The sequence below is a fragment of the Eretmochelys imbricata genome, chromosome 5 (genome assembly GCF_965152235.1).
Source record: "Eretmochelys imbricata isolate rEreImb1 chromosome 5, rEreImb1.hap1, whole genome shotgun sequence".
Classification (NCBI taxonomy): Eukaryota; Metazoa; Chordata; order Testudines; family Cheloniidae; genus Eretmochelys; species Eretmochelys imbricata.
The window spans coordinates 96,551,409-96,567,761 of record NC_135576.1 but is presented as its reverse complement, the minus strand read 5'-3'; the positions used below and the strand labels follow the sequence as shown (position 1 = coordinate 96,567,761).

The following is a 16,353-nucleotide window of genomic DNA, read 5'->3' as shown; positions in this document are numbered from 1 at the left end:
TGAAGTCACACAGCAATGAAACAACCCTGCAGCCCAAGCCCAAGTCGGCTGGCATCGGCCAGCCACAGGTATCTAATTGCTGACTAGCCATTCCCTATGAGCTCATCTCTTAACACAGCTACTTGACTCCTTTCCCCTATGTTCTCCAGGGCCTTTGCTCTGCTCTTGGCTACTACTGCCTAAGGGTTTGTCTCTACTGCAATGTGAACCCAGAGTTAGTAGAACTTGAGTTAGCAGACTCTGGATTTGTTAACTTAGGACGTTAGTGTCTACACACATTTGTAACCTCAGGTTAGCAATTGCTGAACCCTGGGTCCCAACCTGAGGTTCCAGCATCTACACTGCATTATGCCAACTTGAGTCCTGCCACCCATATCCTAGGCTTCCGAGCACCCTCCCAAAATGTGGCCGCTCTAGCCCTTTGTTCATGGTGTAATGTGGGAAAACGTGACTGTCCACCAAACCTGACTGTCCAGAGAACAAAAAAAATCCAACCGTGGGATTGTGGAATGCTTTTAGTGGATGCCAAGAGCATGAGTCCTGTCGGGCTGCATCTACACTGCAAAGCAATAGGGCTTGAACCCTGGGTCCCAGCTTGATACAGGCTCGGACCCTCCACTCACGTGGGGTTCTGGGACTCTGGGTCCAATCCCTGGGTTAGACGATTTATGTGTAGATACATGGAAGGAGAGTTAGGCTTGAGCCTGAGTGCGAACCCTGGGCTTATATTGCAGTGTAGACATACCCTAAGTGTGAATATCTCAGACACTAGGATAGTCATTGTCTCTTCTGGATCCTCCATTCAATGCATAGGCTCTATTCAGTTTGTTAGTGACTCTGATTTCCAATCTGATAGCTACATGAGTCCAACACCTTGTCCCTTTCATCTATATTCAATTCATATTAGTACAAAGCACAGAGGGAAACTGAGGCATGCATAAGAATAAAAAAATATTACCAGAATTTCCACAGCTTAAAATCCGGTGCAGTTGCTCAGCTGTCATTCAAGTACCTCCTGCTTACCTGAATAATGATGGTGCAGGTCCTGAGGTGTTTTCAAGGAGACTGAGATTTCTGAAATTATTTTAAAAGGATCATTATGTTAATTATGGTAGCAGAGATAAATGCATGATTTTGAATTTATTCCCTTCAAGTTTGTCATGAAACAGATTAATCAGAATTACTGGCTCAGCATTCTAAAGAGAGGAATCACTAATTGACATTAAGTATGTTGTAATGTATGGTATATGTTGGCAGTTTTCAGTTATCAATTTAATATAGCCATCCGAGTTATTTATATAAGGAAATGAAGGGAGACTAGCAATATTAACCTCAAGGACATGTCGTTTCTCTAAACCAGTTACACCTCTGGGATGTTAAAAGCACTTTCCTGTCCATCATGCTTCACAGAATCCCAAAGGCATGATTTTTGCAACTCTATACCTAGTCATTATGCATTCCATTAACTGTACTATTACATTGAAGTTATAATAATACAGGTCCAGTAACCTATGACATCTAAAATGCTGTAAAAATATAAACAAGTAATTTATTGGCAAAATTAATTTAAAGAGACTCTGTCAAGTCAAATTTGGTCCCAAATCTATGTTTTATCAAGCTGTTATATTATTTAAGACTAATAGAAATGTTTCCATTATCTGTTTTAATTTATTTTGTTCCAGTTTACTTTTGTTCCAGTAAAGGAAGTTTACTGACCTTATAGTAACTGGAGTTTTTTGTATTCACTGTGGGTGCACATGCTCTCTATGTGCCCAGGATCAGGGATACTTTGGGAAAGATGATATAAGGTGGATCTGCAATAAGGGCCCCAAGTTTGCCTGTCTTTCTGATTGGTGTGATAACCATGAGGAGGGCTACCTTCATTGATAAATGTAATGGGAAGCAGGAGGCCAAGGTTCAAACAATGAATCCTTTAGATAGAGAGAACCAGGTTCAAACTCCTAGCCAGCACTGACCTTGACACCAGTGGAAATGTTCCCATAAATGCATTTTTTTTTTTAAATTATTGTTGTAGGGTGGGTAAAAATTGAACAGTTTTTTCCACTGGGGGATGGAAGGCATTAAAGGCTGCGAGACGTACTCACCATGAACTCAGTGAGAGGCCCAAAGATTTTAAGGAGAGAAGATAGTCCAGGTTAAGGGGAATTCTAACCTCTTCTGGGAACAATTGATGTTCATGGCACCAAAGGGAAAAGAGCTTCCATTTGGCTATGTAACACATCTTCGTGGAGGGCTTCCTGCTATTGAGGAAGATGGCTCAGACCTTTTTCAAGCAGGATCTCTCTAACCCCATTGCCCATCCAAAAGCCAAGCTGTCAGATGGAGAGGTGCGGGGTTGGGATAGATGGAGAAGTGCTGGGTTGGGATGATTGGTTCTGCCCCCATTCTGTGACAGTAGATTTGGTGACGTCTGTAAGTGAATGCATGGATGGGAGCTCACCTGGAGAGCCATCATAAGTCAAAACTGCTTCAGCCACCAAGAGCTATTAAGATTACTGTCACCTTGATTTTTCTGAGGATGCATGGTAGGATGGAGATGGGTCAAAAGGCATACATCAGTGGATCTGACCACTGTATTAGGAAGGCATGCCCTCTGGAGCTGCATCCCTGTGTGTTAGAAGAACAGTAAATTCTTGTTTGCCTGGGTTGGCAAAGAGGTCCCAAGATCGAGACAAAGGTGGAGACTGAAGACAAATCTGTTGTTCCATGGATGAGTGTCATTTCCATTCATGGCTCTCATAAAAATGCCTGATGAGGCTGTCTGTTAGGGAGTTCATTATCCGTGGTAGGTGCGCTACCAAGAGGGTGAGATGACTGTGGAAGTACCAATTCCATATCTGTGCCGCCTCCCTGCAGCGTGGTGTGCACCTGGCTCCCCCTCTTTATATAGTAAACCATGGTCATATTGTTTGACCTGACTTGTATGAGTGAATCGGATGAAAGGCAGGAATTGCTGACATGCTCTGTGTACTGCTCATAGCTGGAGGTGGTTGATGTGGCACATGGACGCTTGTGGCATCCAGGAACCCTGAGCTGTATGGTTGTCCAGGATATGTGTAGACTGCCAGCCTTGAGCAGGGCTGGAGGAAAACTTGCTAGAGTCTCTGGTATGGAATCTGTCAGTGCAGTCCCCGGCCCCCTGCCCAGGGCAGGTGGAGGGTCCATGCTCCATACAGCTGCCTGGGTGGCTCTTACCCCAACCCAGCTTTAGCTGGGGGGCGGGGCCTCGGAGCCGCTGCCGCAGCCTGGCCATGGTAAGAGACACCAGGGAAGCAGTGCGGAGCCGCAGACCCTCCGTCTGCCCTGGGAGGGGGGCCTGCTAGGCGAGGACACGGGCCGGGGGCTGCTCTCGGACCCCCCACCCTGGTCAGGTGGAGGGTCCATGGTGGCCACAGGTGCCTGGGTTTCCCAAATGGGCTCCAATTGCCAGCCTGGCTGGTGGAAGGGCCTTAGAGGGGAGAAGAGGGGCAGGGGCAGGGCCCATGGCGAAAAGTGGATGGGCCAGGCCATTGATTCCACCCAAAATTCTCTTGTAATGATAGGAGGACATAAAATATGTTCAAAACCTTTTTAAGGAATTAAAAGCCAGTCTGCTCTTCGAGAAACTTGCATTTTTAAAAAATGTGACCAGTTGCAACAAAATTCAACTCGATAGTGTCTCTTTAGTATGTGACTGTAGCATCCGCAGCCCGAATACCCATTGTACTACCCATTGTGAGCATAAACTTGACTAAAAAAGGCTACATACAAATGTTCTACATTTGTTGGACAAAGTCATCCTTCTGATTCTTGAGTGAATATCAAAGAAGTTTGAAAACGTATTTACCATCTTTGACATTGAACTCCTGCACTGACAATCCCACAGAGGACCAGATCCTTCAATGAGAGTTCAACATGCAGAGGAATTGCAAAACTGAACCCAATACCACTTACCAGAGAGATGGCTGCAACCATGACTGTGCTTAGAAACACGCATTGTAATCAGAAATGTTATGCTAGACTTAACCCTCAGATATATGTCAAGCTTCCTATTTAACCCAATGGAACTCTCTTGCAATCCAAAGGATAGAATTCATCTGTCTCTTTTTAAGCACAGCATAGTTAATTCCTGCTGAAAAGTGTGTGATATTTTATATTGCTGGGCTGAGCAAAATAGATGGAAATTTCCTTTAGCATGAGGAAAACATTATCACATTATTTGTAGTAAACTGTAAAGAATCTGTTCTTTCTGTTGGGTATTAATTATTGTTAACCCTCTTCCTGTTTACCCTCCATGCTTACAATAGAATCACTGGTCATGTATTTCAGAATTGTGAAAGTAGGATTTACAAATAAGAATTAAAGACAAGTAATAATCAATCAAAAACTTACTGTCAATGCCGCTTGAACTTCTGAACCTGTTTTAGAATCAACAATAGGAAATTATGCTTCAAACTTTTCTGTGATTAAACAAGAATGACATGAAAGGATTTGAACTATGTGAATTCAAACTCACAAAGATTTAAACTCACTTCATAAAACACAAGAACCACTAGCATAAAGTTGTTTTTTGCTTTGACATACAGCTGATCATTTGTTACTAAGGAACAGAAGTATTTCTCTGCATTTTCCCCTCTCTGATTTGTGCTTACAATTCTGGGTCACTGTCTTGTTTAGATAATAACAATATTGTTTAAAGAGCACTTCAATCAGATATGAGTGGTGGGTGGGTGTATTGTTTGTTTGCTTTTTAATTTTAACCTACGTTTTGATGTACTGACTGGTATGTGTCTCACTGCCCTCTACAGGATGAAATCAGACTTGCTCAATTTTTTGCAGTTGCTTTGCACTTTGTTAGCTGATCTATAGGGAGGCTATACTGTAAACCCTACTGCTTCTGATATTTAACAGTCTCTGTTGCCTCAAGTTGATGGAAGCTTTTTGCTTGAGGGAGGGGATAAAAAGACAAAAGATTATGGGCATGATTCTCCTCTCACACGGGTGTAAATCAAGACTAATTCTACTGAAGTCAGACCAGTGTAAGTGACAGCAGCATTAGGCCCTGTGAGTTCAGTTCTCAGTTTAGCATGTATGCAGGTTGGCTACTGCCTGCAAGTATGCCACAATGGACTGTTAAAAAGAACAATATTTTTTCCCTGTCCCATGTTGAAATCATGGAATGTGGCAATTGCTTTGTGCCTTTTATTTATTTTATCAGGGATGTTACTAAGTAGTGGGGATGTATACTGCAGTGATGAACTTGAGAGGCAGAGGCAGAGAGAGAGGGAGAAAGAGAAGCACACATGAAAGCATTCCAAATATTAAGATAATTATCAAGCAAGCTGAAAAAACATCCAAGAGGTTTGAAGAAATCAACAAGAAAACTGAAGACACTTTTCAAGCCAGTCTGATTTTATTTCACTTTGATCAGAGATAAACCACCACCAAAATCTCTTTATAGAAAGCAAGTCAAATATTTTGCAAATGCAGACAGACTTATTGCCAATGCAGAGTTGATACAAAGGATTTTAATCAGAGAATGACAGCCTTTCAGGATTTTTGCTGTTTTAAAAAGAAATATACAATGTATGCAGCAAAAGCAAATGTTGCCTTTCACACTCTGGTAGATTAGAATAAGTAGTTAAGATCCTGTGGTGACTGAATGAGAAAATTAGATAATACTGGGATACAAAAAGATAAAAGTATCTATGTTCCTTCTAAAATTAGAAGTTATATTGGAATTAATAACCTTTTATAATTAAACAAAAAAGCTTTATTTTATTGAAAAAAGTCTGTTTTACATATGCACAGATTCCTCATGCTAAATGTGTTATAGAACTAAAATGGAAATCTGCAGTATCTACAGAACTGGGTTACAATAGAGTCTGCTTCTGTAGGTATGCAGCAAGTATCTTAAAATAGTTAGGAATACATACAAGGAATTCCTGCTCAGATTATTCTTCCTGGTGGTCCCAATCATGCTATTAGTCAAATCCTGAGAAGAAGAAAAATGATGTTACGGGTACAGTCTATATATCACTGTCCTACGTATATAATCAGAGCAACTCATAAAGCTTCCAATCCTGCAAATACTTATGCATGTACTTAATTTGACTACCGTGAGTAGTCCCACAGAAACCTAAGTGTTTCACAGCTCTATTAAACCTACACTGATTTGGAACATGAAATTGTCCTGGTTGCAACTTTCTATAGAATCTCCATGCATTTAGGTAGATAGTAGAATAATTTAAGTGATCTAGTTATATCAGACTGCACCGTGAAAAAACTCTAAATGTACATGGAAGTATTTTGCAGCATAAAAACTAGTAGGGAATTTCCCTTTATAGCAGAAAAATGAAATATATGAAATATAAATATTTAATGAATAAGATGTGTCCTACAGTGTTACACTAGAAAGGTGTGACCAACTGGGGGATTTGCTTAATGGTTTGCATGAATACTGTGTCTCTGTTTTCCCTATGTGCTGCACGTTTAACGAGGTGGTGGGAGAGGGTGTTTGTTGTTGCAGAGGACCAGGTGAGACCTCGCCTAGCCGCCTGGACCCTGGCTTGGACACAGTGGAACTTAGCAACTGGTGACCCGGAGGCCCACCCCATCTGGAAGCCAGCTGGGTTTGCCCAGTGAGAGAATAAAGGGCGGAAGAGAGAGGGTCCAGGTGATCTGGTTGCCCAGGAAAGAAGACAAAAGACAGAGGAAGGGCTTTTGGGGAAGGTGATATAGGGTGGTTAGCTGGAAAGAGGTCGCTTCTGGATTGGTACAAAGAGCAGCCTGAGCCCACCTGGGCGTTGGACGGGCCCAGATGGACTATGCTGAAATTTTCTATGTTTGAGGCCCTGAGAACTTTCTGTGCTGTGTTCAGATGCACAATAAACCCTTCTTTTTTACACTGGCTGAGAGTAACTGCAATCTAGAGAGCGGGTTTGCATTGTTCTGTCGGGGTGTGGAGGCCCTGGGGTTCCAGAGTGAATGGACTCCCTGAGGGGGCTCACAGAGAGACATAGGCATGCTGAAGGCTCAGAGATGCAGTTCCAAGAGGTGGTGGAGCCCAAGGCTTAATGCCCCAGAGTGAGACTCCTGAGGCGGGCTGTCAGACTGAAGGGGGTTCTTCCCAGGAACCTTACAGAGCTGAGAGAGCATGGGTCCTGTGAGGCCATGACACAAAGGAAACACATCTCACATCTAACAGTTTGAAGCACCAAGCATGGTGTATTTTTAAGAACATTGGAGTTTTTCAATATGATATTTAGATTTTATATATTTCATTTCTGTCAGTCAAAGGTTCTTAGTCCCTTTAATAGTGCAAAACCTTCCAGCTACATCAGGGAAAATGCTCCTATAGAACAATCTGATTTTGGAATATCCTCTTGTATTAGTCAGATATTTCAATATTCCTCTGAAAAATCTGACCAAGGCAAATTCCTTTCCCCAAAGAAGAGTGCACCAGGATTCAAATAAAAAGATCAGAGACAAGCTTTTAAGACAAACTAGATAAAACTAATCTTTAAATATTACCTTAAATTTAGTTTTAAAATTAACTCTCTCAGATGTTCTCCCATATTTTAATTCAGGAGATTACTTTTTGCATGAAAGTTCCTCTGGTAACAGGTGACCTCCCCACCCACAATCCATTGATTTGTTCTCAAAATGTTTCATCTTGTTAGGCATAACGAAAGACCTGTGGACCAATGTTGATCCACAGATCGGTCTGAGAAGAACTAACCCAGGGAAAACTCATTTCTTAAAAATATATTGTGCCCTATTTTAAAGATTTATTGTCAAATTGACTTAAACCCCAAAATTAATGTTTTACAGAATCTAGGATCAGTAGAAATGTTTCTATAATTTCTTTTCTTCAATATAAAATTCTTTTGTTTAAACTTGCTCTGTTGTGTTTGGAACTCAAACTACAACACTCTGAAACTACAGGAGAGTCAAAAAGTGAAACTGACAAGAAACAAAAGTTCATCTAATCTACTTTCATGGTCTAAGGAAAAAAGCTAAAAGTAACAACAAATAGCATTTATAATGAACAGTGACTTTTAAAAAAAAAAAAAAGAATCAGGCAAGGAAATGTGCTCCCTTCTCTAAAATGAATTACTCTTGAGAAAGGAAGAAGAATGGATAATTTCCCAACTTCAGTTCTCAATTTATTCCTTGTTAATTTCCATTCCTACCCCTGGTCTACCTCCTGCAATGAGTTGAAAGATGCAATTTGTGCCGTCATCCAGGCCATTTAAGAACAGAGATTTCTGCAAGCCAGTTTCTTGCCCACATTCTTTTCTGAACTATGGGCCAGATCTTCAGCAGATGTAAATTCCCATTGCTGCATTAACGTCAATGGAGACATGCTGATTTACACAAGCTAAGGATCTGGACCTATATCATACAAGATTAGGGTTGGAAGAGACCTCAGAAGGTCATCTAGTCTAACCCCTGCTCAAAGCAGGACCAAGACCAACTAAATCATCCCAGCCAGGGCTTTGTCAAGCCAGGCCTTAAAAACCTCTAAGGATGGAGATTCCACCACCTCCCCAAGTAACCCATTCCAGTGCTTCACCACCCTCCTAGTGAAACAGTGTTTCCTAGTATCCAACCTAGACCTCCCCCACTGCAACTTGAGACCATTGCTCCTTGTTCTGTCATCTGCCACCACTGAGAACAGCTGAGCTCCATCCTCTTTGGAACCCCACTTCAGGTAGTTGAAGGCTGCTATCAAATCCCCCCTCACTCTTCTCTTCTGCAGACTAAACGAGCCCAGTTCCCTCAGTCTCTCCTCATAAATCATGTGCCCCAGCCCCCTGGTCATTTCTGTTGCCTTCCACTGGACTCTCTCCAATTTGTCAACATCCTTTCTGTATTGGGGGGCTCAAAACTGGATGCAATACTCCAGATGTAGCCTCACCAGTGCTGAACAGAGGGGAATAATCACTTCCCTCAATCTGCTGGCAATGCTCCTACTAATGCAACCCAATATGCCATTAGCCTTCTTGGCAACAAGGGCACACTGTTGAATCATATCCAGCGTCTCATCCACTGTAATTCCCAGGTCCTTTTCTGCAGAACTGCTGCTTAGCCAGTCGGTCACATAAGGTTGCAAATCAGTTCTGACAAATCATAATTTTTTAAAAGCCAGAGATTAAGAAAACCACTCTAAATACAGTAGGAAACATCTTTGCACTAGAAATATTTAACTCTCACTTTACATGAAATAAATATGGTCACCTAATAGCTAAGAAGATGAACTTGCCAAAGGTTGCCTTGGTTCTCTAATCACCTCTGCTCACACATTCTACATCAGACTGTGTATTTGCTTAATGGCCTAGAGTATTACTAATAAATGCTCACCTTTCTGACCATTGTCTTCATAAGCACTCCCATTTCTTGATTCACTAGTTTAATATCCTACTTTATTAATTGTTGCTAAGTGTTAATAGCTGTTAAGTATTCATTTACTACCAAAGATGTGGCTTGCCAGCATGAAATGAAATTTCACACACATCAAAAGGTGTCTCATTAGACAGAAGCTCAGCTGGTGAAAATCAGTGTAGCTCTATGGAAGCTACAATAATTTATATGAAGATTTTGCCCATGATATGTCCTCAGGTCTTACCTCTTGAGACTGCCTCAGAGAGTCACAGATTTGCAAAGAGCGCCTACCAGTTTCTTGATTTTTCATTTTCTGGTGCATATAACTGAGACGTTCCAAACCTAACCAAGAAAGTAATCAGAGAAAATATATTTCTAAAACTGAAATGAAAAGCATTATTACTGTAAAATAAACACCCATAAAATATCTGTATGATGTATTACGCTAGAAGCCAACAATATAAAAGCAACAATGGAATTTCACAAAAGTGAAGTAGATTGTTCCCACTTTCTCTTAGCCTACAGGTTCCAGTGTAGCTCGGGTCTTCTCATACTATGATCTGTAGAGCACCAGTGCTCCATGGTGCTTTTCCTGGTGGTCTGCAAAATGTAATCTAAGAGCTGTGTAGAGACAGAGTCAGGAGATAAGATGATCTGTTGGAGGATCTCACTCTTAAAATGAGGCCTGTATAATGAAAGAGCTAGAGAATCACTGCTATACAAGAGTCCGAAATGTCATTCCTCAGAACTTGAACTAGACCTGAAGAAGAGCTCTGTGTCGCTCAGAAGCTTGGCTCTCTCAACAGAAGTGGGTCCAGTTAAAGTTATTACCTTACCCATCTTCTGTCTCTAATATCCTGGGACCAACTTGGCTACAACTACACTGCACACATTACTTAGAACTTATCACTCAAATACAGGTGACATAAATTTACTTCTCCATGAAGAATGTATTCTGAGCAATGACATCTGAGTACTCTAAGAATTTATGGCCAATTATCCATTATGCTGCAAATGGAAAATGGAAGGTTGGTACATCAAATGGATGAAAATTACCAAAAACCAACTAATCTACGCATTATCATAGTAATACCTATGACCACAAACCTCTGCAAAAATTACCAATAGCAGCTAAATTGTGCTTGTACAGTGAGATGCTGTGATACTCCAGAAATTCCCCAGGCCAGGAATCATGCCTCACAGAGACACAGTTCAGTTCCCTAATCCCTGTTTACTCCTGAGAGGTAGTAATCTGCTACTGTACCACAAAAATAGCAAGTTACTCCCCCAACTCCTGCTCAGCAGTGGTGAACAGCTCAGCAGTGGTGGCCAGCAAACTGGAGGAAGATGAAGCCCAGGGTCCACCCACTCCATGCTTCTATCTCCCCATCCCTCTGTTTGAGGGGTATGTGTATGTACAGTGTCTGTTCACAATCTGACCCTATAATTTGCCTCCTGAGGTGGTACTGGTTCATGACACTTTAGACTCATGCACTGTTACTGGTTTATTCAGGAGTTCTGAGCTTCATCAGCTGAAGAGTGTTACATACTTAGCTGATTGAAATTAGATGCAGTTAGCCAGTTCTTATTGTATTTCTCTTCACCCAAGAAACAGCTTTCTGCTGGCTCTGAACTCATTTGAGTGCTCTGGGGACAACCATCCACTGTAATCACCTGGCAGGGGACAGAAAAAAATTTATTCAATATTTTAAGACAAACAGCTCTGCAGCTCCTCTGTAGCATGGTTCTTAGAATCATTGCAAGAGGAATGCCAGCAATAATTATTTTCACTTGTATAAGGTCTCAAAATGCTTTACAAACAATATGAAATAAGTCTCAAAATACCTCCATGAGAAAGAGAAGTGCAGTGTACCTTAGATATCCTAACCTCCCCTATCCAAACACCTCTGGAATGCCCCTTGTGCCCTGTTTCAGATTTCAGACCTTCAGAAAAATGATGCTCAAGTAACAGAAGTGGTTTACCAGCTTTGCCCAAGGCCAAACAATTGAACAGGGGCAGTGCAGGGAAGATCAGAGGCTGTGAGGGAAGCAAAGCTGGCTGAAGCGCTTATATGGTAAAGCAATTCAGCACATAATATTTTGTGGAAGAGCAGAAAGGAACTTGAAGATTTTGGTGTCCTATGGGTCTTTCAGATAACTCAGGATACACTGTATTATTCTTCCCTTACTATAGATTGGTGAACTGAAACACAGAAAATTGATCAATATTAGCTGGCAAGTGACAGGACAGAGGACGAAACCTAGGGTTTTCTCTCTCCTAGATTCCAGCTCTAACCACTATGAAATATAATAATTGAGAAAAATATATTCTGTATTTGTTACATGTTGCAGAAAAAAACCCACTGCACATGTATAGAAAAGGTTACAAAGCTGGTCAGCTAATATTTAAAATGAAAGTCCTGTGACTTTTTAATACACAATCTTTAAAATATAATTGCTTATCATGCTGTCTAGTGATGGGAATCAGCACTTCAGGGTTCTGTTCATAACTCTGCTAAGGCTGCACAATAAGCCATTATTAAGTAAATGAGTTAAACCTTTCTCTGCCACAGTTTTCTCATCACTAAAATGGGGATAACTGTTCTCCAGCTCAAAAGGATGTTGGGAATCTCTTTGTAAAAAATACTGATGCACTCCACACTCCTTTAAAAAGCAGCTAGGACTTAGGGAAGGAGGATTGAAGCTGCTCCTTCCTTCTGTCCCGGACGTTATTCAAGTGCACCCTCCCAAACCCTGGCCTTAATCAGGAAGAGAGGGCAGAGTCCTTACAACACAAAACTGATTTAGGGCCTGATCCTGCACGCTTTAAAGTCCATGGTAACCTCTCATTGACTTCAATGGGTGCAGGATTGAGCCACTAAACGTTTGAAATAAAGAGCATTTAAACAAAAACAAAGCAAGACAATAGATTTGGGATTAATTATTTAGGGACTTCCCAGTTTGATCATGACTGCAGTACTTTTCCAGGGCTAAAACCCCAGTGGGCATTAATGCTAACTTTACTATCCCCTATTATGATACTGTCACTAAAGAGCTACCGAGGCAGATTAAGAACATGACATTCCACTTACACCTGTACCTACCGGCACCTGAAGCATTTTTTGTTTCTTCTTGTCCTCCTGGGATTGTCTGTCTCTATTCTGTTGTTTTGCTTCTGTCCACACAGATGGGATCAACTCAGCAGATTTCGATCGCTCTGAGGGTAAAGGTAAACAAAATTAAATGATTATACAACAGAGACTTTATTAGAAAGTGAAGGCTCAATAAATAATATTACAATGAATAATATTCCCCCTGTGCAGTTCCCCAAACCTCAGTGAAAGATGCTATCGTAAAATAAGATTTCTACCTTTGGTTTTGCAGGTCTTCCCCACTTTCTTTCCCTTGAGGGACTGAAAGCTGCTGCTCTTGTGGATAGTCCAGTCTCTCCTGAGTGGGTTGATCCAGAAGATGGTGTTGCGTTGGCACATGGGCTCAGGCTCTGAGGTGTCACTGGCATATCCTGATTTGTCTGAGTTGTAAGAGAAGGATTTTGACGCTTTTATCTGGACATGCTGTGGAGTGCTACGGGTGCAGTTGCAGTCATTGTTACAGGAGGAATGAATGCATGATTTCTGCCTTTTCTCACTGCATAAAACTCCTTTTTCATCCCCTTCGGAGAACCCCCAGTTCACATAACCATCTCTGGTTACCTCACTGGGGTGGTGTGAGGGCACCTCTTCAGTGGAAGCAGCTCCCTGATGACCAGTAGGGACCAAGAGGAACTGTCCGTATCCAGGGGTTGATTTATTCTCAGAGGATACCCCAGAAGTGAGCGTGTCACTTTCTATTTCTTGCTTTATCTGGATGCTTGCTATCTTCATTTCCTTGTAGTCCTCAGTTTCAACAATGTGGCTATGGCACTCTGATCGCCACTGTCTTCTTGCCAAGCTCTTTAGAATGGAAGGAGGCATGCTGTAGTAGTTGTAATTCTTATCATTCAAACATTCCAAACTGCTCAAAGTCTTTGAATACATGGCATTATTCCAGCTATGTGGCAGTTTCCTACAGGCTCGGTGCTTTGTCTCAGCCAGCAGGGCCTTTTCTACCTGCAGTGTGTCTACAGCAGAAACGACTTTTAGGGTATCGACAGTCAAGGCAGAGAGGTCCTGCAGGTGTCCTAGCTGGCTGTCCAGGGAAAGCAAAAAGTCTTTGATGTAGAACACCTTCTCATGCACTTCCTTCAGCAGCAAAAACATCTCCTCCACTCTAGGGAAAAACACACCCATATTAAACTAATAAAGCAGAAATCTTTGTATTATTTTATTTCTTTATTCCAAATGATGAATGAAAACTTTAAAACAGAGGAAATCTTTACCATTCTATAAGTAAGCAATCCACTCCTATTTTTCTACCGTGATTTCCATCTTCATAAACACCTCCATGTGATAATAAACTAACCTGATTCATGATCTACATTCAGAACTATTGAGCTAAAAGCTAGAAAGCCTAAAATGAATTCTACACTGACTTTTCCATTGGGAGTAATCTCCTCTAATAATTAACACATTCAAATCAACCACCACTCCCTGGCACAAAGTTAATGATCATGGAGAATAAGAGAAAACCAGAAAGGATGGGTAAATTGTTTGTGAGCCCTTCTGTCTTCAGAGGTCTCTTTCTTTCTTGTGCAAAAAAAAAAAAAAAAACACTCTAAAAGGGCTCACAGGACTACAGATTACTTTTTTTCATTTCTTACATATAAAAGCCTGGCAGGAAAAGAACTTTTTTCAAAGGATCTATTTGCCACCTTGGTCATATTTTATACATCTGAATGTTAACTTTTACTTTCTCTGTAGAATTCATCTGCCAGTCAAGCAAAGTATTTTAAGGCCTTCAAACCCCTAATGTACATTGTGAGAAGTTCCCAACCTGAAATGATTCAATAAGTTAATTTTAACTAAATGATTTCCTTAGTTCTAGCTATAGATAGATCAGATCATATAATCTCTCCATATGTCATCCCATCAATGTACAAAGGAATTAACCTAGCGGTAGGCAGTACACAAGAGGAACTGCATTCTATTAGCAGCATGGTATCTAAAGGATGCAGTGTATCTGGATACCTCCAAGAATCTAAACCAGCAGCTGTGCTGAACAGAAATCATGCTACAAAAGAAACCTTGGTGATCCAAAAATGTTATTCATCTAAGCAGTATTCTTTTAAGAGGGATTCTTTCTATTCTGCTAAATACATTTTAATTTAACTGATCTATTGTTTATCAGTTCAGTTTTCAATTAACTCAGATCTTCCTGGTATAATAGAAATTTGCTATATGGACAAATCTATCTTTTTATCGGCCATTTTTTAATAAGATTCATTCATTTTGTTGTACGCATTTTGGTTTGGTATATGGAAAATGAAGTCCATGAGTAGATAGTGTGTTAAGTGGGCTACATTTCACCAGGCAAAACAAATTGATGCTAACAGCTCAATGGTGACACTTTGTGTGAGATTTTCACACAAAGTGGGGAATGAGGAAGCTTAGTTAGGCCAGCACTCGTGCTTTTGGAAGTCCCAACTAGCACACCTTTGACACATTATGACTAGAGGGAGGAAGTGTAGCTGAAACTATAACAAAGGTAATTCCATACGGGCTGTAGATATTAGGCCTCCATATCATCAATGATAGGTATACATCATCTAGGGTCACTGTAAGGAGAATGTGACGTCACTGTGAGGAGAATGTTTATCACTGGTAATTAATAAGCCTGCAAATAAAAACATGTTGCATATGCTCCACCCCGCTACCATCCTCTTAGTGGTACATAGTTTGCAAAGGTAAAATGGTGCAATTCCCTAGCCACACCCTCAACTGCTCATGTACTGCACACATGTGGGAGTGCATTTCTGCCAGAAGCATTAACCAGCCACACTTTGCACTTAGTTTAAATGGATACATTATGTATGTAGGGTGGGAGAAAGGGCTATATAAGCCCTTTCCTCTTTCCCTGCACACATAAAGTGGAGCAACCATACTTTGTACTCAAAACATTTGTTAGCCGATAGTCTTTTATACTGCAATGGATATCCCATTCTAGGTAGGTTTCAGCAGCAGCAAATCCCTCATACCTTTCTGATGTCACACGGATCCTTTCACTGTCACTGGAATTCAAGCTTTCATTCTTTTCATGGAAGTACCTCTCCACACACTGCTCCTCAAACTCATGAAGTTTCTTTAACTCCTCATCACTCAGGTAGAGTTCTAAACAAATAAGATGATAGCTGGTACCAAACATACCGACAAAGAAATGCATTTGTCCTGCTTTACTAAAAAAGAAAGAAACTGTTAAAATATAGTGCCTTGCATAATGGCAGGTTTCAGAGTTACAGCCGTGTTAGTCTGTATTTGCAAAAAGAAAAGGAGTACTTGTGGCACCTTGGAGACTAACCAATTTATTTGCGCATAAGCTTTCGTGAGCTACAGCTCACTTCATCGGATGCATACTGTGCAAAGTGTAGAAGATCTTTTTATACATACAAAGCATGAAAAAATACCTCCCCTCCCCCACCCCACTCTTGTGCTGGAAATGGCCCAACTTGATTATCATACACATTGTAAGGAGAGTGATCACTTTAGATAAGCTATTACCAGCAGGAGAGTGGGGTGGGGGGAGGTATTGTTTCATGCTTTGTGTGTATAAAAAGATCTTCTACACTTTCCACAGTATGCATCCGATGAAGTGAGCTGTAGCTCATGAAAGCTTATGCTCAAATAAATTGGTTAGTCTCTAAGGTGCTACAAGTACTCCTTTTCTTTTTGTTAAAATATATTTCCTTTTGTTTCTTGAAATTGTGCTTATATATGGAGACTGGTGATGTGTGTACACTCCAAATATATGCTTATGTGCTTTATAGCATCTTTCTCAATCCAAGGAGAGAAAGGGTAGCTGATATAAGCCCTC

At 41.0% G+C, this 16,353-nt stretch overlaps 1 protein-coding gene across 1 annotated transcript in view; it reads right to left on the bottom strand.

Moving 5' to 3' along the window:
- Positions 1-16,353, bottom strand: part of TRPM6 (transient receptor potential cation channel subfamily M member 6) — a 127,240-nt gene that overhangs the window by 22,155 nt on the left and 88,732 nt on the right. The window contains exons 26-33 of the mRNA XM_077818027.1: positions 15,521-15,653; positions 12,758-13,656; positions 12,492-12,604; positions 10,938-11,061; positions 9,632-9,729; positions 5,937-5,995; positions 4,393-4,418; positions 1,024-1,074 (exon numbers count right to left, since the gene is read on the bottom strand). Coding sequence (XP_077674153.1) covers positions 1,024-1,074; positions 4,393-4,418; positions 5,937-5,995; positions 9,632-9,729; positions 10,938-11,061; positions 12,492-12,604; positions 12,758-13,656; positions 15,521-15,653 — 1,503 coding nt within the window. The remainder of the gene's footprint in view (positions 1-1,023; positions 1,075-4,392; positions 4,419-5,936; positions 5,996-9,631; positions 9,730-10,937; positions 11,062-12,491; positions 12,605-12,757; positions 13,657-15,520; positions 15,654-16,353) is intronic.